The sequence below is a fragment of the Amia ocellicauda genome, chromosome 17, assembly GCF_036373705.1.
Source record: "Amia ocellicauda isolate fAmiCal2 chromosome 17, fAmiCal2.hap1, whole genome shotgun sequence".
Classification (NCBI taxonomy): Eukaryota; Metazoa; Chordata; class Actinopteri; order Amiiformes; family Amiidae; genus Amia; species Amia ocellicauda.
The window spans coordinates 10040437-10059332 of NC_089866.1; the positions used below are offsets into that span (position 1 = coordinate 10040437).

At 46.9% G+C, this 18896-nt stretch overlaps 1 protein-coding gene and 1 non-coding gene across 2 annotated transcripts; both read left to right on the forward strand.

The window, feature by feature from the left end:
• Nucleotides 1-577: 577 nt before the first annotated feature.
• Nucleotides 578-659, forward strand: trnal-aag (transfer RNA leucine (anticodon AAG)). Its single transcript has one exon. It is a non-coding gene; the product is annotated as a tRNA-Leu (tRNA).
• A 211-nt stretch (nt 660-870) lies between these two features.
• polr3e (polymerase (RNA) III (DNA directed) polypeptide E) lies at nt 871-17255 on the forward strand. Its single transcript, XM_066689005.1, has 21 exons — nt 871-1027; nt 1925-2023; nt 2309-2359; nt 2688-2765; nt 3003-3118; nt 3460-3542; nt 3822-3929; nt 4026-4075; nt 4664-4783; nt 5003-5088; nt 5460-5504; nt 5902-5993; nt 6239-6359; nt 6468-6549; nt 7029-7088; nt 7560-7717; nt 8202-8266; nt 8489-8970; nt 13045-13122; nt 13504-13629; nt 13967-17255. Exons 2-21 carry the CDS (start codon nt 1988-1990, stop codon nt 14021-14023), a joined length of 2094 nt encoding a protein of 697 aa, XP_066545102.1. The 5' UTR covers nt 871-1027; nt 1925-1987; the 3' UTR covers nt 14024-17255.
• The last annotated feature ends 1641 nt before the right edge of the window (nt 17256-18896 follow it).

Here is an 18896-nt window from a genome sequence, read left to right on the forward strand (position 1 = left end):
AAGAAAAGGAATAAAATGCTGACGGGTGGACTCGAAGCAAAGAAATGTAGACGATTCTCAAACTGAACTAAAACGATTGGCTATCGAGTTTGCATGCATGGTCATTTAAACAATGCTGTTTTTAAAGGCTCTGTTCGGGAGTGCCAATAACCACATATACGCCCTGACACGTCATCTACCCGACATGTGATTGCAGAACAAAGCTGAAGACAACCGCGACGCCCTGTGGCAGAAAGACCGACGTAAACAGCCCGACAAGAAGTGTCATAAACCTCTGTGTAGACGTGCTTCACTTTAAATATGAACCAGTGTTATTGAAGCAAGTTATTATTACTTGGCAGACTTACAGGTTACACAAGCAATACAAAAATGTGACAAAAACACTGGTATACAGAAAACAGAAATAAACGATATGGTAACCACGTATGTTGTTCTGGTAATTTATGAAAGACGGTGATCAGACCATGAACGATGTCACGCTGTAAAAATACATTTTATACCTGCACAATCTTTTAAAAATAATAATGTATACTATATGGTTCAGATTGTATAGGATATGTCGATAGGACGTGTGCATGGTAGCGTGGCCGAGCGGTCTAAGGCGCTGGATTAAGGCTCCAGTCTCTTCGGGGGCGTGGGTTCGAATCCCACCGCTGCCAACGTTCTCTTTTTGTTACTTTGTCTTCTCAGTGTAGCAGTCTAGTGGCGCCTCCCTGCGGCTGCACAAGTCCAGTGACGTGTCGGTATTATTAATAACACCAGGACATACAAACCCTAACGGAAAAAAACAGCTCGCCACCTCGAAACGAGCGCCCCCTGCCCGACGCAGCGCGGCCTGCGCGGCTCCCTCACGGCATTGTGGGAACGGCCTCGGAGCGGCTCCTCCCCACGTGTCTGGGAAACAGCAGCAACATGGCAGCGGCCTGAGTCTCCAGCCACCGCACAGAAACCCGCACGACCGACCGACAGGAGCCAACGGGCGAGCCGGCGGAGGGACAACCCTACCGTCATTCCGCATTTAGTGAAGGTGAGCTGCCATCGCCTGATATCCGGGTGGGTTGTGTTTTGACAGTGTGCACAAGTGGACTTGTCTAAACAAGGCCTTTCCATAATGTGCATTTAATTTGTTTTACAGCGCTGCTACACAGAGACATTTATTCACGGTGTGGAAGTGAGAAAGTTGTGAGCGTGTCTGAATTAGCTGCCCTGCTATCTCACGACCGTAATGAAAGCACACTGGTCCAGCTGTCGGTATTGTGTTATAAAGTTGGTCGTGTAACTTTATAACATTAACCTATAGTAACAGAGCTTATCTCGGTGTAACTGTGCCCTGTGTCCGGGTGCGTACGGGTTTCTAGACTGCAAAGTTACACCTGAAACCGCTGTCTCAACGTGAATTGCGATTCATTGCATCATTTTTAACTGGCCGGTACCGTGATTCGTGGAGAGCGACTGAGCATGCGTCAATTTGTATTTGTCTTTTATGTAAAAAATGTCTATAAGTAAGCACATATGGGTAAAACACAGTTCAGGCCGATAGTGCACACACACTACGTGGTTATTTGTTTGTGTAAGCCCGTATACGTAATAACAATACGATAACGTGTTAAGTGTCTATTCGTAAGGATACCATACCATCATCCCATATCGAAATCCTCAGAGGCTAATCAGATAAAACGATAATTTAAAAACATGATTAGGTTTGCATTTATCCTGAAATTGCTTAGTTCTGTATACCATGGCTATCTGGACACAAGTTTGGATAGTCTCCCCCTTTAGGGAGGGGAAGGCTATTATTATGTGTCAAACTGGATCTAGGATGAGAAACGGGCTGCTGCAAGTGTAGTATGTCATAGGTGTGTACGGTGTGTGTATGCCTACCTGCCTGCCTGCCTGCACCTCAGCCATGCCCTGTATTCCCCAGGTGTGCACACTGAGCCTAGAGGCCGAGCGCCCCTGAACATAGCTGCCAGTGTGTCCCCTCAGTATGGCCAGTGAGGAGGATGACCCCATTATACAGGAGGTAGGTACCTGCAGTTCTGTCAGCTGTGCCTTCAGGACAGAGTGGAGGCTGCATGGAGAAATAAAAATGTGTGTTGTGTAAGAATACCAGCAGAATTCAAATATGCAGTTTCTGTGTTAAAAGTGGGGGTTATAGTGTGACGTCATCAATAACTCTCTATCTGTGCATGTCATCTGTGGCTCCTGAGCTGTAAGGAGAGCTTATTGCAGTCTCTGAAGCACTGGCATTGTGTTGCTGTGTTGTGCATTCCTGTCTTCATTGCAGCCTTCCCTGTGTTCTCTGTAGATTGACGTGTACCTGGCCAAAAGCCTTGCTGACAAGCTCTACCTGTTCCAGGTAAGTGTAGTTCCCGACCTTACTTAATAACAGTGTCTCTTCTGCCTGTGTGAAGAGGGCAGAGTTGAAATTGGACCCTTTATTGGGTGCTGGGTTTCAGAACTTATCTTACTGAGATATATTGTGCTAGTAGCATAAAGAATCTGGGGTTTAAGCATTTGAAGCCATGCTAAAGCGAGAGAGTATATGATGGGGTGATTTATTCAGTTAAGGTTGCCTACAATGGGGAGGCCATAGAAGTCTGATACTGGTGCTGGGACTGTCTGCTGCGGTATTAATTCTGGTATTGTCATGGTATGATTGTTTGTTTGTGTTGTCCCCACCCTAGTATCCAGTGCGTCCTGCATCAATGACTTATGATGACGTGGCCCATTTATCGGCCAAAATCAAGCCCAAGCAGCAGAAGGTGAGCAGCAAGTGCCAGGTTTTGCAAAGTGATCCTGGCTCAAAGAGTTTCTGTTCTTATGCTACTTAAAACGCATTTATTTTCACTTGGCAGTTTGCCACACCAAAGTTCATCCTGCCCACAGACATTAGTAGGCCTCAGTCTGTGTGCTGCAGTAATGGTGACTGGGTTTTACTTGTCTCAGTACTGACCTTGCTGTCTGAAATGTCTGTGTGCGTGTGTCCCCTGTGTGTGCAGGTGGAGTTGGAGATGACCCTGGACACCATGAGCCCCAACTACTGCCGCAGTAAAGGGGAGCAGATTGCCCTCAACGTGGACGGCACCACCTCCGAGGACAGCAACACCTACTCCACGTAAGGCACTGCCCTATCTGATATTGAGATACTGATTAGAGTCCAGTTAATACCATGTTATTGGCGCACTATGCATTCTCTGTTACTATATATCAGGTCAAAAAACAAATATATATATATATATATATGTATAATGTGTGTGCAGTTTATGTAATCTAACTGAAAGGGTTACCAAATGCTCAGAGTTGTACTGGATTGCTTGAAGTCTGTCTCGAAACACTTGGGCTAGATTGCAGCCATGCTGTGCTGTAGAGAGGATTGTGATGTTTGTGAGTGAGCTTTGTTTTGCTGATCCTTTCCTCCGGGTGTGCTGAAGAGTCTGTAATGCTGTGTCTGTGCAGGAAGCTGATGGACAAGCAGACGTTCACGTCAATCCAGGCCACCACCAACACTTCCCGCTACGCTGCTGCCGTCTTCCGCAAGGGTGAGGAGAGGATGCTGAGAGGAGCGGGAGGGAGGAGAGGGGATGAAGAGGGGGAGGGGAGGAGGGCGAACAGGATGATGGAGGGAGGAGATGGAGAGAGGGACAAAGAGTAGAAGGGGAGGAGAGGCCACGTCCTATGATAAGTTTTATTTATTAATTTTTAAAAGGAGCCATTATTGCTATGAAATATTGCATTAATATACACCTGGGGGGGGATTGACAGTGTGTGGATGTATGTTCATCTTGGTTTTGCTTGATGTGTGTGTGCTGCTGCGTCAGGTGAGCTACACCTGACCCCCCTGCAGGGCATCCTCCAGATGCGCCCCAGCTTCTCCTACCTGGACAAGGCCGACAGCAAGCACCGCGAGAGGGAGGCAGCCAACGAGGGTAGGGACCGGGGGCTAGGGGTGGGGCTGTCGTGGGGCACATAGGTGTCTTTGGTTAGTGTGTCTGACAGAGTGCTGTTGGTGCCTGTGTTCGCAGGTGGAGACTCCTCCCAGGACGAGGCCGAGGAGGACATCAAGCAGATCACGGTGAGTCTGACCTCCCCGTCCCACACTGAGTCACAGACTGGACTCCTGTCAGCTCTTTGAAAAGGCTATCCCTCAGTACTGGTAAAGGGAGCACAAAAAATTCAGATGAATTTGATCCAGCGCAAGAGGGCCAATCTGAATCTTACCGTCTTTGAACCATATTAAATATCTCGGAGGCTCCACTGAGAGCAGAAGGCTTCAGTAGGTTTGTCATTTTTGTTTAAATGAGGAAAACTATCAGAACTGGCAAGAGTGGGTAATGTGATCAAATCCCATTAGCGGTTGGATTCAGTAGATTGGTGCTCACATGGCTTGAAATCCTGAAGATAATTTTTTTTGTCCTAAAGAAAAGTGAGACCACTGTCTTATAATGTTCATACCAGAGCTGACAATTAGGTTGTATTCCCGACAGGCAGAGATCAGTAATGGATTATAATGGAGGTCGTGTGCTGTTTGGAGGTTGGACATGCAGACTTCACTGAGTTAGGGACTGTAGCAAAGCATCCGTCCCTGGCTCAGTGTGTCAGGCATGTGTGGGGCAGTGGGGGATGCGCGGTGGCCCATGTTACGGCTCTGTGTCCTGCACAGGTGCGCTTCTCCCGGCCCGAAAGTGAACAGGCCCGGCAACGGCGCTACCAGTCCTATGAGTTCCTGCAGAAGAAACAGAACGAGGAGCCCTGGGTCCACTTGCACTACTATGGACTGAAGGTGAGGGAGGGATGTGGGAGAAAGAGAAGGCCGAGGGAGGTGTGGTGGGGGTGAAGGTTGGGGTGGGGCTGGGAGTTGGCTGAGGTGCTTGGGAGGAAGGAGGGTGGCTCGTGAGGAGAGAGAGAGGAGCTGCATTGAAGAGGGACTGTGGTTTGAATGTGAAGGGACAGAGAGGGAGGAGACGCCCTGACTTGGATTGTGTTGTGTGCTCTACTGCAGGACGGGCGCTCTGAGCACGAGAGGCAATACCTTTTCTGCCAGTGCATGGGCGTGACAGAGAACACGGAGCTGGTGAAGACACCGAGGTGGGTAGGACAGCGCCAGAGGTGGGCGGGGCACTGCACACGGCCACACAGCACTGCTGTCTTTGTCATGACAGCCGTGGAGTTTTTATAACTGAGTCACAGAAGGTGTTGAAGTGGTGGATTCAGATGTAATGGTGCCATTCTCAGAGTAGAAGAGTTCCTCATTGCCAGGCAGTGACAGGCTTTTCTGGGTCATAGCGAGACTCTGCTGCTGCTCAAGAAATCCATGCCACTTGCTTCAAATGGCTGAGGAAGACTGCGGTGTGTTCTGATGCAGAGCACTGTGGGAACGGACAGTTGGCTGGCTGGTAGGATGAAGCCTGTGACTCATCTCTCATCACTCTCTCTCGCTCTCTGTCTGTCTCTCTCAGCGAGTACCTGGCGATGCTCATGCCTCCTGCAGTGAAAGAGGAAGTGTGAGTACACCGTGAATCCTCTGTCCCATTCTCACCTGTCAGATAGTCTGCTTACACACAGTCGGGTCTCTCTCACCATGCTCTTCAGCGTAATACGCATGCTGTCACAGGTTTGCAGCCCTGTCTCACCGTGTCTCGTCCGGCACCGTGCAAGTACTTGGGGTATTGGTGCCACATAGTGGATTTAAATCTCCTCAATTTATCCGTCCCACCTTCATTATAAATCATTAGGCCATACATACAAATATAAAATATTAGTTTGTAGGGGGTAAAAAAAAGACATCAGCATGGTAACCTGCAGTTGATTGTGTTGCACTAAAGTGATATGTGTCTCTCTCTCTCTCTCTCTCTCTCTCTCTCTCTCTCTCTCTCTCTCTCTCTCTCCTGTGGCTTCCAGTGCCAAGCCCGTCACTCCCAGCAATGTCCTGTCCATGGCCCAGCTGAGGACCCTGCCACTGGGGGACCAGGTGAAGACTTTAATGAAGAACGGTGAGGAAAGATTCTCCCACACTTACCAATGCTTTCCTTTCCTTCATACTGGTTTACTCCACGTCACAGTAGTCGGTAGTCAACCTGGCAAAAATGCTAGGTTTCAAACAGCCTCTGTTCTTTATCCTACTTTATCTATTTTATCATCCCTGTCCCATCTTCACATAATGTTATGTGTGTTCCCCCATTCTTCTTGATTGAGTGGAACCTGCCAAGATTGTAACCGATTCCTCTCTCCTGCTCAGTGAAGGTTATGCCTTTTGCCAACCTTATGGGGCTGCTGACTCCTGGCACAGACTCCACTGCAGTTCTGCGTTGTGTCCAGCAGGTGGCGATGTTGGTGCAGGGGAACTGGGTAGTGAAGAGGTGAGCACAACACAAAGGTTTTGCTGACAGCCTGTAGTTGTCTAATTGTAGTTGTTTAGCCGAAGTGTCCTCCGCTCCCTAGACCTGACCCGTGTTGTTTCCCTGCAGTGACGTGCTCTATCCCAAGGACACCTGCAGTCCGCACAGTGGCGTCCCGGCAGAGGTGCTGTGCCGAGGGCGGGACTTCCTGGTGAGTGTGTGTTTGTGGGGGTGGGTGGGCGTTTATTACATGCCAATGGCTGTTTAGTCTTTTTTTTTTTTTATGTTTCAATACAAGTTAAACAGAAATCAACAACAACAAAAAATCCAAAGCAAGAAATTTTCACTGAATATGGATTCAACCAAAACTTTTTAAATCCATCTGGAGCACTGTAATGGGCCAGTGGGTGCTGTTGGCTCTGGTACCATATTGTCCGCACTTGCAGCAGTCTCTATTGCTTTAACACCCGCAGCATCATCATGACCAGCGATGAATGCTTGTGCTCTGCCATCAACCTCGGCATTACTGCTAGTACGTCACCCTCAAGATTTAAATCTTGAACACGACCCCTTAGCAGCATGTAAACGCAGCCAAAGTGCCTAGAACTGTGCCGCCCTTGTATAGCTAGTATCTGCTGTATTGTGTTGAGATAATGCCTGACTTGTCTTTACTGCGTCATTGCCTCTCAGATGTGGAAGTTCACTCGGGAGCGCTGTGTGGTGCGGAAGGAGGTGGCAGCCATCGTGAAGGTGGGTGGTATTGTTCAGTCACACATCTTTTAATGACCGACTGAGCATAATATCAGGGAGCATTAGCAGTACCCTGTTTGCCTCTATAAACAAAGCCTAGGAATTGCATGTATTTGGTATTACTGCTGGGTTTAATTTATTTATTCAAGTGCCTGTATGTACACATTAGTTAATTGTCTTTGATACCGTGCTTTGCAGTCGAGTACAGGGCAGCAAATAACCTGAAAGTGGCAACAGAGCCATGTCGGTGGAAGAGCAGGGGTGAATGGTGGGCATAGTGTCTTTATAGGACAGTCCAGAGGAAGAGGAACGCTTGATCATACAGTGATCCCGAAACAGACGAGCCAGCGGCAATGTTAGACTAGCCAGGACCAAGACATCACCCGGCGATTGGAGTAGCAGTGACCCTGTAGTTGCACCTGGTGTACTGGTCTAGGTTAGTGCTCTGAAAACCTCTCTCCGTCTGTGCAGCTGCCGGCGGAGGACGTGAAGGACTTCCTGGAGCAGATGGCAGTGCCCCGTGTGAACCGCGGCTGGGAGTTCTTGCTGCCCAGCGACACCGACTTCGTCAGGAAGCACCCCGATGTGGCGCAGCGGCAGCACATGCTCTGGCTGGGCATGCAAGCCAAGTGAGTGCAGTCCCCCCAGTGGACACTTGGCATAGCAGTCCAACATCCTGCGCAAACCCTCCCCAGAACCAGTCTGTAGCAGTTGATTCACTGTCCCAAACCTTGATTCATATTCTCCAGTTCAAAAATATTTTAAGCCTTTTGAATAAACAAGAGCCAGTGTTTGCTTCTAATGTTTATACCAGAGCTGGGTGGCAATGGATTTAGTCTGTAGATCTCCAGGCCCTGGCTTGGAGGCCATGCTGTAGGTGTTCTTTTCATGGTTCACAAGGTTTTAAACTGAAATAAATGATCAATCTGAAACAGTTTAATTGCCAGTGTCGGCCCATAAGAGTGGGCAAGTTTGTGGTTTTCAACGTGCCGTTCGGTCATGTTTTAGAAGTAGTAATGCTGATACTTATAAATACCAGGGTACTTCCAGCTTGTTTGTGTGTGATGTGGGGGTTTCAGTGGTTTGTTCACGGTCCCCCTCTCTGTCCCTTAGGCTGGAGAAAGTGTTCCATCTCTCCAAAGAAGACATGATGCCAAAGAAGAAGGATTCTGCGCCAGGTGAGTGCCATGTCGGGCAGTCCCGTCACTGGGTAGGGCCTATGGAGGTGAAAGGTCCGCAGCGCAGGCTGAGGGTGAATGTGAGTGCAGGCCAGCACGCTCCACTGGACTCTCTGAACGAATGCAATCATACAGTAGAGATTATAACCCAGAGCTCAGTGGGCCACTCACAGGTGCTGTGCAGAGGCATGCAGTGGTGTCTGACAGATGTGTGTGTTGCAGGTGTGGTGCTGGTGAGCGGGGAGAAACGGTTGCGGATGGCCAAGGACCGGGCAAGGGAGGGCAGACCAGCGCTGGAGAAGGACCTGGAGCGGCAGCGTGCGGTGGGCAGGGATTCCTCGGGGGCAGCAGTGCAGGTCAAAGAGGAGCCGCTGAGCGACGGCGAGGAGCCCATGGACATCTCCCTCACCGAGACGCTGAAGAACGGGGCCGTGAACGGGCTGCCCCACTCAGACGACAGCTCGCGTGACTCCCTCAATGGCCACAGCCCCTCCTGCAGGCCTGCCTCCCCCTCCCAGGAGCTCAGGGACTTTGTGAGCGCCACCTTCAGGAAGCACTATGTCCTGACACTCAGCGAGCTCAAGCGCCTCTTCAACCTGCACCTGGCCAGCCTGCCACCCGGGCACAGCCTCTTCGGGGGCATCTCAGACCGCCTGCTGCAAGATGCCATTCTCCACAGCCGGTGCCGCCAGATTATGGTGCCTGTGAGTACCGCAGGGCCACCTCCAGCCCCCCCTCCCCCAATTGCCCCGTTACTAGACGCAGACCCTCTGCATCCATGTGTCTGTCAGCGTGACCGTGTCTCCACCCCCCAGTCCCCCAACCCCCCCCTAGGCTGCCTGTGCCCTACAGCACTGTCACAGTCTCCTTCCTCATGCATGCACACTCACATGGGTATGGGGCATCTGCTACAAAAAGAAGGAAAATTGTAACTTGCTGCTCATTGGGGTGCAAGACAGAGCTAATCATAGGAAATGTTAGCCTCAGGTGTGGGAGAAGCAGTATCAGAAGGAGTAGTCTGTGAAGAAATCAAAGCTCAGATGTGGGAAACATGCTGGTGCAGATCCCTGGGCCCTCTTAGTGTCTGTTGGAGAGCTGGCACCCATCTTGATGGTAGAAGCGGCTGCCTGATGCGTTTCCTAGGCAGTCTCCCAGGGCTGCTTGGCAGGGCTCTTGTGAAACCTGGCCCTGGCTTACTGCTGCCATGACCCTCTGTTTGTAACGACAGCCTCCACGGACAGAAGCCCCTCTGTGTGCCAAGCTGAAGGGCTGGGAAAAATACCTAACCTGTGGCATCTGGCTCCAGTCGGCTATCTCGGGTGTCCAAGGCAGACATAGCAGAGTGATTTCTCAGGTTGATTACTAAGGAAAAGGTTAGAAAGAGATGCAGTGTGCGTTGGATGGTTTAGGGGGGTGGGGCAGGAGTAATGGTGTAATGTAGAGATGCTGCTTCAAAATAAAAAGGGTTTGACTGATTACCATCTATTTTCAAAGAATGTAACCCAGGTGTTAGTCACACTCGCCAGTCATTGAGCGCTCCTAAAAACCGTGTCAGTGACTGCTATGGTCCACATTGATGGATGGGAACAGACTTCTGGACTGTCCTGCTGTTGCTTTGGATTCAGCCATCTCTTAATCTTAATTAATGGCCTTGGTCTCTTTAAAAATTCCAAATTCTCTATTTCTCTGTTATGTTCCCTAAATGTACCTCCATCACTACAGGATGTATGGGGGCAAGCCTCCCTTTCCTAGGAATACACTGTGCCACAGGTTGCAGGATTTTTGTGAAGGGCTTTATGTACTGGCTGCCAGACTGTGACTGAACACTTCAGTGGGTGTGTAGGAGTAGTGTGCTCAGTGTCACTGGATTGTATGCACTGAACGTCAGGGCTTTGGAATGCTGCTCAGTGCTCTGTACTGTACAGTCAGTTGCTCTGACATTCCTCAAAAAGCTTCCCAAGCACTGGAGTCCAGAACTGGGTCTGTGGCTGCAGAAACTGTGCAGAACTTTTAAGAATCTGTGATCTGCAGTAATAAGGCCTGGATCTGTTGGGGATTAGACAGGTGATATGCCCATCTAGGGAATCCAATTCCGGGGCACTTTTTTCAATCCCAGGATTTCGGGATTGTTGTTTTTTTAGATCCCGGGATTAAAAAGAGACTCCGAGATAACGCACACATTATTACGTTGCATTAACATTGTGGCAACGTCGTGTATTAGCTGGGTCGTTTTCAAATGTAGTAATAATTATAATGCAACCAATAGAAAATATGAAAACAAAACTAACAGCCTATTGTTTTCTTAAATATGTTAACGTTTTTATTTATGTATCACGTCATGGATGGCATTGAATGTCAAACAGATTGTACTACTAAGTAGCCTACTTAGAGCACTGACTATTTACACTCGGTGATGAGAATAGCACATTATTAGACTATAATGTACGCTATATACTACACTAATTTATATAAACGCCATTATGTCCTAGAATAAGCCATGCTTTTTATGTAACAATCGAGAAAAAATAGTGCATTTGTGCACAAAACAGCCACAAGCACTAGACTACTATTACACTAAAACATACACTGAGCAGTTAATAGACTAGTACAATACGCCTATGTTTTTTAGTTTTTGTTTATGATCTGTTTCTTAATACAATTAAGAAAAAACCAAGTCATCAGTTGTCTCTTTTAGACCAGTATGTATATTGTGCACGGAATACATGCGGCAAAAAATCGATTTCGGACTCCACACTTGTTTGGTAGAGTTCACATCAGAAAGTTAAAGTTAATTGCAGGTTCAGCCCCCCATCCCCCTGTGCTTTGAAAGAGGAACAATTCTGTTTTGATGCAGTTCATCACATTTGATGATGCTGCTGCATCGCTCACGCAGCTCATGAACTTTAGCTGCCCCTGGGGTCCACAAGATCTCAGTGCCTCCTTCTGCTGATCGGCTGAACTTGGGCTGGAATCTGTGGGTGGTTGTTCTTCAGATTCACATTTTGAACAGACGATGGGCCTCTGTCTTAATTTGTGCACATTTTCTTTCATAAATAGTTTACAGCACGGAGCCACATTTTTCATTAACTACAGTCCCGCGATTCCGTGTATTTCACATTTTCAGTCCCAGTATTTCGAGATCCCGGGATTGGATTCCCTATGCCCATCTTTAGTGCAACACATTGAGTAAATGACTGGTCTTTCTCTAGTTAAATATCCCTAAGGCCTTTTAAAAAGAATTAAGCATTTCACTCATTTGAAAAGAGTTAATAGAATACCACCCTACCGAGGGCAGATATTATTGTGATCTCTCCGAACTGTAGATTTGTGGTATTCTGCTGTCCTGGGCTCTCTAAGTGCTCAGATCAGACTTGTGAGGAGCACAGCTTTTTCTGTACCTTATTCCGGTGGCTACCTGTAATCCCCTGTGCGTGCAAACTGCATTTGTAAGAGGATCCTGCTTTGCCGCAGATCACCAGTTAATCCCCTTTGTATCAGGGATTTGTGGTCTGTGGGTGAGTTTGGAGGAAATTAGGTGTTCTATAATGGAATGCTATTAATGGATTGTGCTGCAAAGCCCTCCGCAAATAACACTGGCAGTGCCACCCTGCCAGCACTGACCAAGAGACTAGTGGATGCTGCTGGGAACTGCCCATTGAGTTCCCTGGGTTTGGTCTCTGTGGGGTACCTCTGTGCCTCTGTTTCACTGTCTTGTTAGGGAAGGGGGTTGGGAGGGTGTGTAGGCCAGGCTGGCTCCAGGGATTGCCTCTGGAATGGGAGCCCTGGGCTGTTCTCACCCCTCCACCCCTCCGCTCGCTCTAGGCTGAGCTCCAAGGAAAATCAATCAACGCTGGCCTGCACTGCAGCACAGTCATTGTGCTGGATTCATTGGCAAGGAAATAAAAATCCCCTGCCCTGAAGACATATTGCACACATCTTTTCATTATTTATGCATTTGCTTAAACTCGTCATCTTGGGAGCTGCTGCCATTGTCTGTCTTTGTGGTCTTAAAGGAGGAGCAAGGAGAGTTTAGTCTTTCAGAGGTTTCTCCCCTTTATTGCGCTGTTACACTAGCACTGTTTCAAGCAGTTGTTATTGGACGAGGATCTTTTAAATGGCTGTTTTAACATTGCTGTAACGTGTATTGTGTTCATTGACTTTGCATCTTAGTCAGCCTTTTTCTTTTAAAGCACTGTTGAAAGAATATTATGTCATTATTATAGTATAATTATCAGAAGGGCTGTAGGAGATGGTCACAGACTTCCAATCTCAAGGTGTTCTGTGATTGAAAATCTAAATCTCCTGCAGTTAAGAGAAATAAAAAGTATATATATTTTAGCAAGTTGACATGTGACAAAAACACACTGTGCTGTGTGTGCTCACGCAGGTACTTTCCCAGTGTCTCCAGGCACAGCCTGTGTAAACAGTGCTGTAGACTCGGAGCTTACAGAGGCAAGCTGGTGCTGTTTTGTTTGCAGTCTTCTCCAGCTGCCAAGACCAGTAACCTTACAAGTCTGAGTTTACTCGCAGGAATGGAGATTTTATGAGGACTTTCCCGGTGAAGACTGTGTCCGTGGCGTTAGTGTTTCTTCTTATGTGTAAGCTCTTATTCCCAGAGTTGAGGGATCACAATCCGGCTTATTTTTCATGCCTCGTTGATGACAATATTTCTGCCAGAGTGCAATCGTATTGACCCCAGTTACGCAGTGAGGTCCGTGTCCCCACCCCATGTTGCACTCTCTCCTGTCCCTCTGCACTCACGGCTCTTCTCTCTTCAGTTCCCCCCTCAGAGCTCGGCTGCGGCGGACGAACAGAAGGTGTTTGCGGTGTGGGAGACGGGGGACTCCTTTGACAAGGTAGGAGGGTAGGGGTTGTGTTGGGTGGATGGGGTGGCATTCTGGAGTAACATGTCCAACAGAGATTAACTCACCTCGAGTAGAAACATTTTTATTCCATGATTATTGTGGGGTGGTAATTTACATCTAACACACAAAACCAAGGACACGTTTTAAAGTGACAGTTATACATAGTTAACTCCCTAGTGCTGTGGTTCCCAGGCCTGGCCCTGGAGGGCTACCAGTGTCTGCTGGTTTTCCTTCCATCCCAGCTCTTACCTGACTTAGAGAGCCAAGCACAACTGGCAGAGTATATCCTCTTATTTTAGTTATTTTTTTGGTGGTGGTGGTCTGGTTTATTGCTGCTCAGCATGTGAGCCTGTGTGTGCTCTCTCCCCCCAGCACCGCCAGCTGCTGTTCGAGCTGTTCATGAAGAACTATCGCGTGAGGAGGAATGTGGTCCAGAGCCGCCTCAACCAGGAGTTCGGGGAAAGTGTAACCAAGGCTGACCTGGACAAGCTGCTCAAGGTAACTCCAAAACACCATTTCCTACAAATGACTGTGATGCTGTTTAGCAGCCCCATATCTAACACATGCTTGTATTTTATTGCTCATCGTTTCTTTCTGGTGAATTGCTTGGTTGTGACATACTACATGATTAGTCTCGACTAATGTATAAATAAACGGGAATGCATGCCCTTTCTTCATGGTTAAACGTGTGCAAAACCTGGATTATGGCCTTGGGTCCTCGAGATTGTATTTCTACACTGTGAAAACAGAATGATCCCCATGTCAACGACTCTGTCCGTTTGAAGTCTCATTGCCTACAGTATCTGAGTGAGTGACTGTGTTGTGTCCCCGGCAGGAGTGCTGTATAAGCTATGCAGGGATGTGGTACCTGAAGGGTACAGTGCAGTCCTGACAGCAGAGCCTGGAGGTGGGGGTCCATCCGCTAATCATCTCCTCCACCGCCCAGTGGGACGGGCTCTACAGAACACATGGACCAATCACTGCCCTTCCGCCCACAGACTGCGGGGCAGGGGTTGGAGCATAGAGGTGCCATTCATTCACTCGGACCATTTCCATTTGTTAATTTACTGAGGTCACCAAGTTTGGGATGGAATGAGATAACAAGCAGGGTGGAGGGTTTGGGGGGGTATAGACTTTTTGACGGCTCGAGATGTCTTTAGGCAGAACAGAGACAGGACAGATTGACAAGGAATTTTACAATTTAGAAATGCCTGGGGATGGCAGAATACTGCAAGTGGTGCTTGATTTTTCTCTTTTGGAGGGGCGGGGGTGGGGAAGTTGTATCACTCTGTCCTTTTAAATTAGACTTTTGTTAGATCTTCATTTTCTTTCTTTTTTATTTTAAAGAAAAGGAAGGGGAAATAAAAGCACATTAAAGACAAGTCCATTACAGGGAAGGGTTCTGCAGACTGTTGAGACGTAGGGGAGTGTTTTATGGGCGGTAGTGGAAAGGGCCAGGTTATCAGTGGCTACTTTGTGTTACAGACTAAATGAGATCCTGTGTGCAGTAGAAATTAGGGCTCTGGACTTGTAAGCGGCTGGTGGATTCAAATCCCAGTAGACACGGCTGTCAAAGTGAACTTCCAGTGAAGACACGACTGTCAGTGGAAAACCATAGAAGTAATCTTTGATAGACGTCTATCCAATTTAAAAGTAATTGAATCAATGGAAATGAGAACAAGCCTTGTCCACCCCTACCCCCCATTTTAAAATTGCACCTTCCACTTTCAGAGAAGTCGATGTGAAAGGGAAGTCCTGATTGGAATGGGTGTTTTTGTGGTGTTTTTTTTTCCTTCAACATGATTTTGACTCAGCTTGAAAGTGAGTGAGGATGTCTGTTATCAGGAATCACTTTGTCATGAGTTTGACTGAATCCTGCGGTCTGGGTATCATAATCACTACTGCATGGAATATGCAAAAAAATATAAATATCAATACAAATGAACCAATAGACTTGGATGCTGGATGACTTAATGAGAAACCATGACTGACAATCCTATGCACAAATGCTGGAAAAATAGGCAAGGATTTATTTTAAATTGCATTCTTTATGATTTAATTTTCCTGGTCATAGACATTTCAGTTTTTTTATGGAACTTTATTTAAAGCTGCTAGTGTTAAAAGATCAATATGGATCCCAAGGGAAGATCAATTCAGGAGGCCAGTTTGTGACATGACCCGCAGAGCAGTGTTTGGGATAGTGGCAGAGCAGTGAGACCCAGGCCTATGCTAAGAAGGGAAGGGAAGAAATTAGATGCAACTGAGGATATAATTTTCTGAGCCAGAACATGAAACCTTCCCCCCGACCCACTCCACCTGTAATCTGAACTGGGAGTGAGCAGGGGAAGGGGCTCAGAGTGAAGTGCATTATCACAATCTAGTGACCCCAGTGCAATGAAAATAAAAAATGGATGAGCTGAGAAGCCAGAAAACAGCATTCTTACTGTTCAGATCTGTCCCCCATTCTTTCTGCAGCAGGGGTCGCAAACTCAAGATCTGAAGGTCCCCCTAGTTTACTTATTTTCCCCCTCCTTTAGCTTGTCGTTTCTCAGCCCCTCTAATGGTCACTTGATTAATGCGATGCTCTCGACATTCTCGTCCATGGTCCAGTCCGCTGAAGGTTGCAGGACTGCACATGATCTACACTCTATACAGGAGGAGGGAGGGAGAGGTGTGGCGGGGGCATGTGTCCATGTCATCAACCGGAGCAAGGATTAAACCAGGGGTGTGCAATACTGGTCCAGGAGGGCCGCTGTGTCGTCAGATTATAACTCTGACGAGCTTATTTGACTCCTCAGTGATTTGGGTAAATTGGTGTCAGCTTCTCTCTGTAGTTAAAGGTGTTCCTGCTGGGCCAGGTTCATGCCCCCATGGATTCAGTGTTTGAGACTTCAGATTGAGCATTAGCCCCTGTTCTCAGAGGTGCTCAGTGATGCAGATCCACAGTTCAGTGCCTCTGCTATCACCTAGGGGTCAGATTCTGAAACCTATGCTAGGCTGCTAAAAATAATGGAACTGAAGAAATGAAAACGAAGTAGAAGGCTAGCAAGTTGCTGGTTTGAGTCTGGCCTCTGCCACTGACCCACTGTGAACATCCTCTTGTTTTGGGCTTGATTTGAGTCCTGATGCAACTTGCTGCAGTTGCTGATGGATAATTCTCTTTGGATAAAAGCGGCTGCAGTTTTACACATAGCATATCTAAATATAATTGCACCACATTTTTTCCACCATTTCAATAACCGAGATGGATTCTACAATTAACATCCTGCCTTGCTTTTGAATTATGGCTCTATGAAAGGAGTAGGGGGGAGCCATTGGGCTTCTGCTAAGTGGTGGACAGGCTTTGTGAAACTGACCTCTTGGTAATGGTTATTTTTAAATCAGGAGATACTGGACAGGAAGCAGTACCTGTTATGTGTATTTATTTATTTATTTAGTTTTTATTCAGACATCAGCGCAGGGGCTCTCCTCAAACAACCCAGAGCTCCCTTCTGCTAGGGGGGATATTTCACACCAGGCTGGAAATGACTCGGCCATATGCTTGGCCTGATCCCTAAAACAATCGGTAGCCTGGTTGGTGTGGCTTCCCATACACAATGCAATGGGCAGGGAGCCATGCTGGAGCCCCTGGGTCTCAGCTCTGTGTTCCCTGAGGGCCCTGATGTGGAAGTACCTCTGCATCTCACTCGGACAGTTAGTTAGCTTTTCACAATGATCGCAGGCTGTTCCGTTGGAACTCTGACCTCTGAAGAATGTTTTTACTTGGAAAAGTTTTTTTGGTTCTGATTTTTTTAAATTTTGTTTTCGTTCTATTTTTGTTGTGGTTTTGTTACTTTTTGTATGCATCTGTTTTCCTTAACCTGCTATGGACTTATTTATAATAAAAAATAATAATTTGGAACATGATACAAAAGTATATGAACCTGCTCTAAATAAAGACATTCTTTGAAGCTTTACTGATACCTTCAATTACACATACGAGGTGATGTTTGTGAACGGGGCCTACAAACAGTCCTGTATCTCAGTTCTCTATTTCCCTTCACTTGTCAACTTGTTACAGCAGGGCCTCACACAGTTGCTGTTTCTAACACAGATGTCTTCAAATAAAACGCCTGTTAAAAGAATACCCTTGTGTGTGTAATTCTTCAGTGCTGTTACTGGGTTTGTTAACCACAGCATTTGCAATAACCACAGATCCAGATCTTTATTACAGTGCAGAACTGTGCCAGAATCCTGCTGTAGAGAGGAGCTGGATGGGAGGTGAGTTTACGCCCTGGGGTAAATGGTGTCTTCACACTGGGTGAGGGCAGCAGTTGCTCATGGTGGGTACCCAATTCAAAGTTTTCTTCACATGAATATTTGTACAGCATCTAATTTTATTTTCCATGGTTTATATATATATATATATTTTTTTTTGCAAGTGGGCAGCCAAATTATTTCCTTAGCTTCTCTGATGGGAAAACCAAATTGTATTTTTTTTAAAAGCACATGTATGCATATGTGTGATATTGCAGAATTGATCAGAGGTCAAGGTGACCCTTTCACAAGTCAAGTCTTAAAGTAAAAGATAGGTCTTGTAGAGCCCAGTCCACCAGATTTAGCAGGTCTATTTAAAGTGGCTAATTGGCTCAATGATATAACTGAGATCCTGGCAAGAATGAGAACCAATGACCCTGTAGCCCGCAAGTACCAGGGCTGCAGACCCCTGCTGTGTAACCACTTCAACTGCTGCTAAGAAAGTATTCTCTGCCCAGTAACCATAACCTTATTTCCTTTATTTTAGTTTTATTCACAGATCCAGGCTGCTGCTAATCTGTCCTCACACTACCCCCCCTCGGGTGCACTTGTCCCCAGTGTTATGTAACCTAAGCTGCTGGCAGTGTTCCTGCCCAAATCCGCTTCCTTTTCTTAATGAGGCAGGGCAAGCATCCCACGTGTCCAGCTCACTGGCACCTTGGAGCCCTGCAGTGCAGACCAGGGGGACCTGTTGGGGGCACTGTCTGCGTCAGGACACTCTGAGGTGAGAGGGTGAAGCAAGAATTGGTGTTCAGTGCTGGGCAATCCATTACAGGCAGACTTTAATGGGTGACAGTGGGAAGGGGCTCAGATTTGCAGAACCACACTAACTACCGTCTCTGCTGATGAAACCCTGGTACAAAAACTATGGTTTTATAGTTTGGAAGTATAGAGCAACACACACATTACTTTTTTTGCCTCAAACTGATTTGCTATATATGGGTTACAGAAGACTGAATTAACTATAGGTTATTTGTGTGTGTGCAGCCAGGGGTTGACAATTGACTGAAACTGCCTCCAGCTGCCCTCTTGAACTGACTGAGCTGTCCAGTCACTGAGCTGCAGTCTCATAGATGCCATGTAATATTGTACCATTCCCAAGGCAGTGAGAGATTGTGTACCCCAAAACTATAGCTGGTTGTGGCAATTACAATAAATTGGACCAGTATTTGGTTGCACAAAATGAAAGACTCGCTGCGACCTTGCCCAAGTTACTTTATTGATTGTTTGACATAAAATAACCTATATTAGTAATTAGTAATACTAATACAATAACCTTAAAGCTTTTCATAATCACTTTGTAGATGGTCTCATTTAAAGCCACCTGTTGTCTTTGTTATATCTGTATTTTATTTGTATTTCTTATTCTCAGGTGAAATTAACTTCACAGAACTTTACACAAACATAAGCCACTTTATATTCCAAAAAGTACAAAAAAGGAAACTCTGAATTAAATATTTAAATTACTA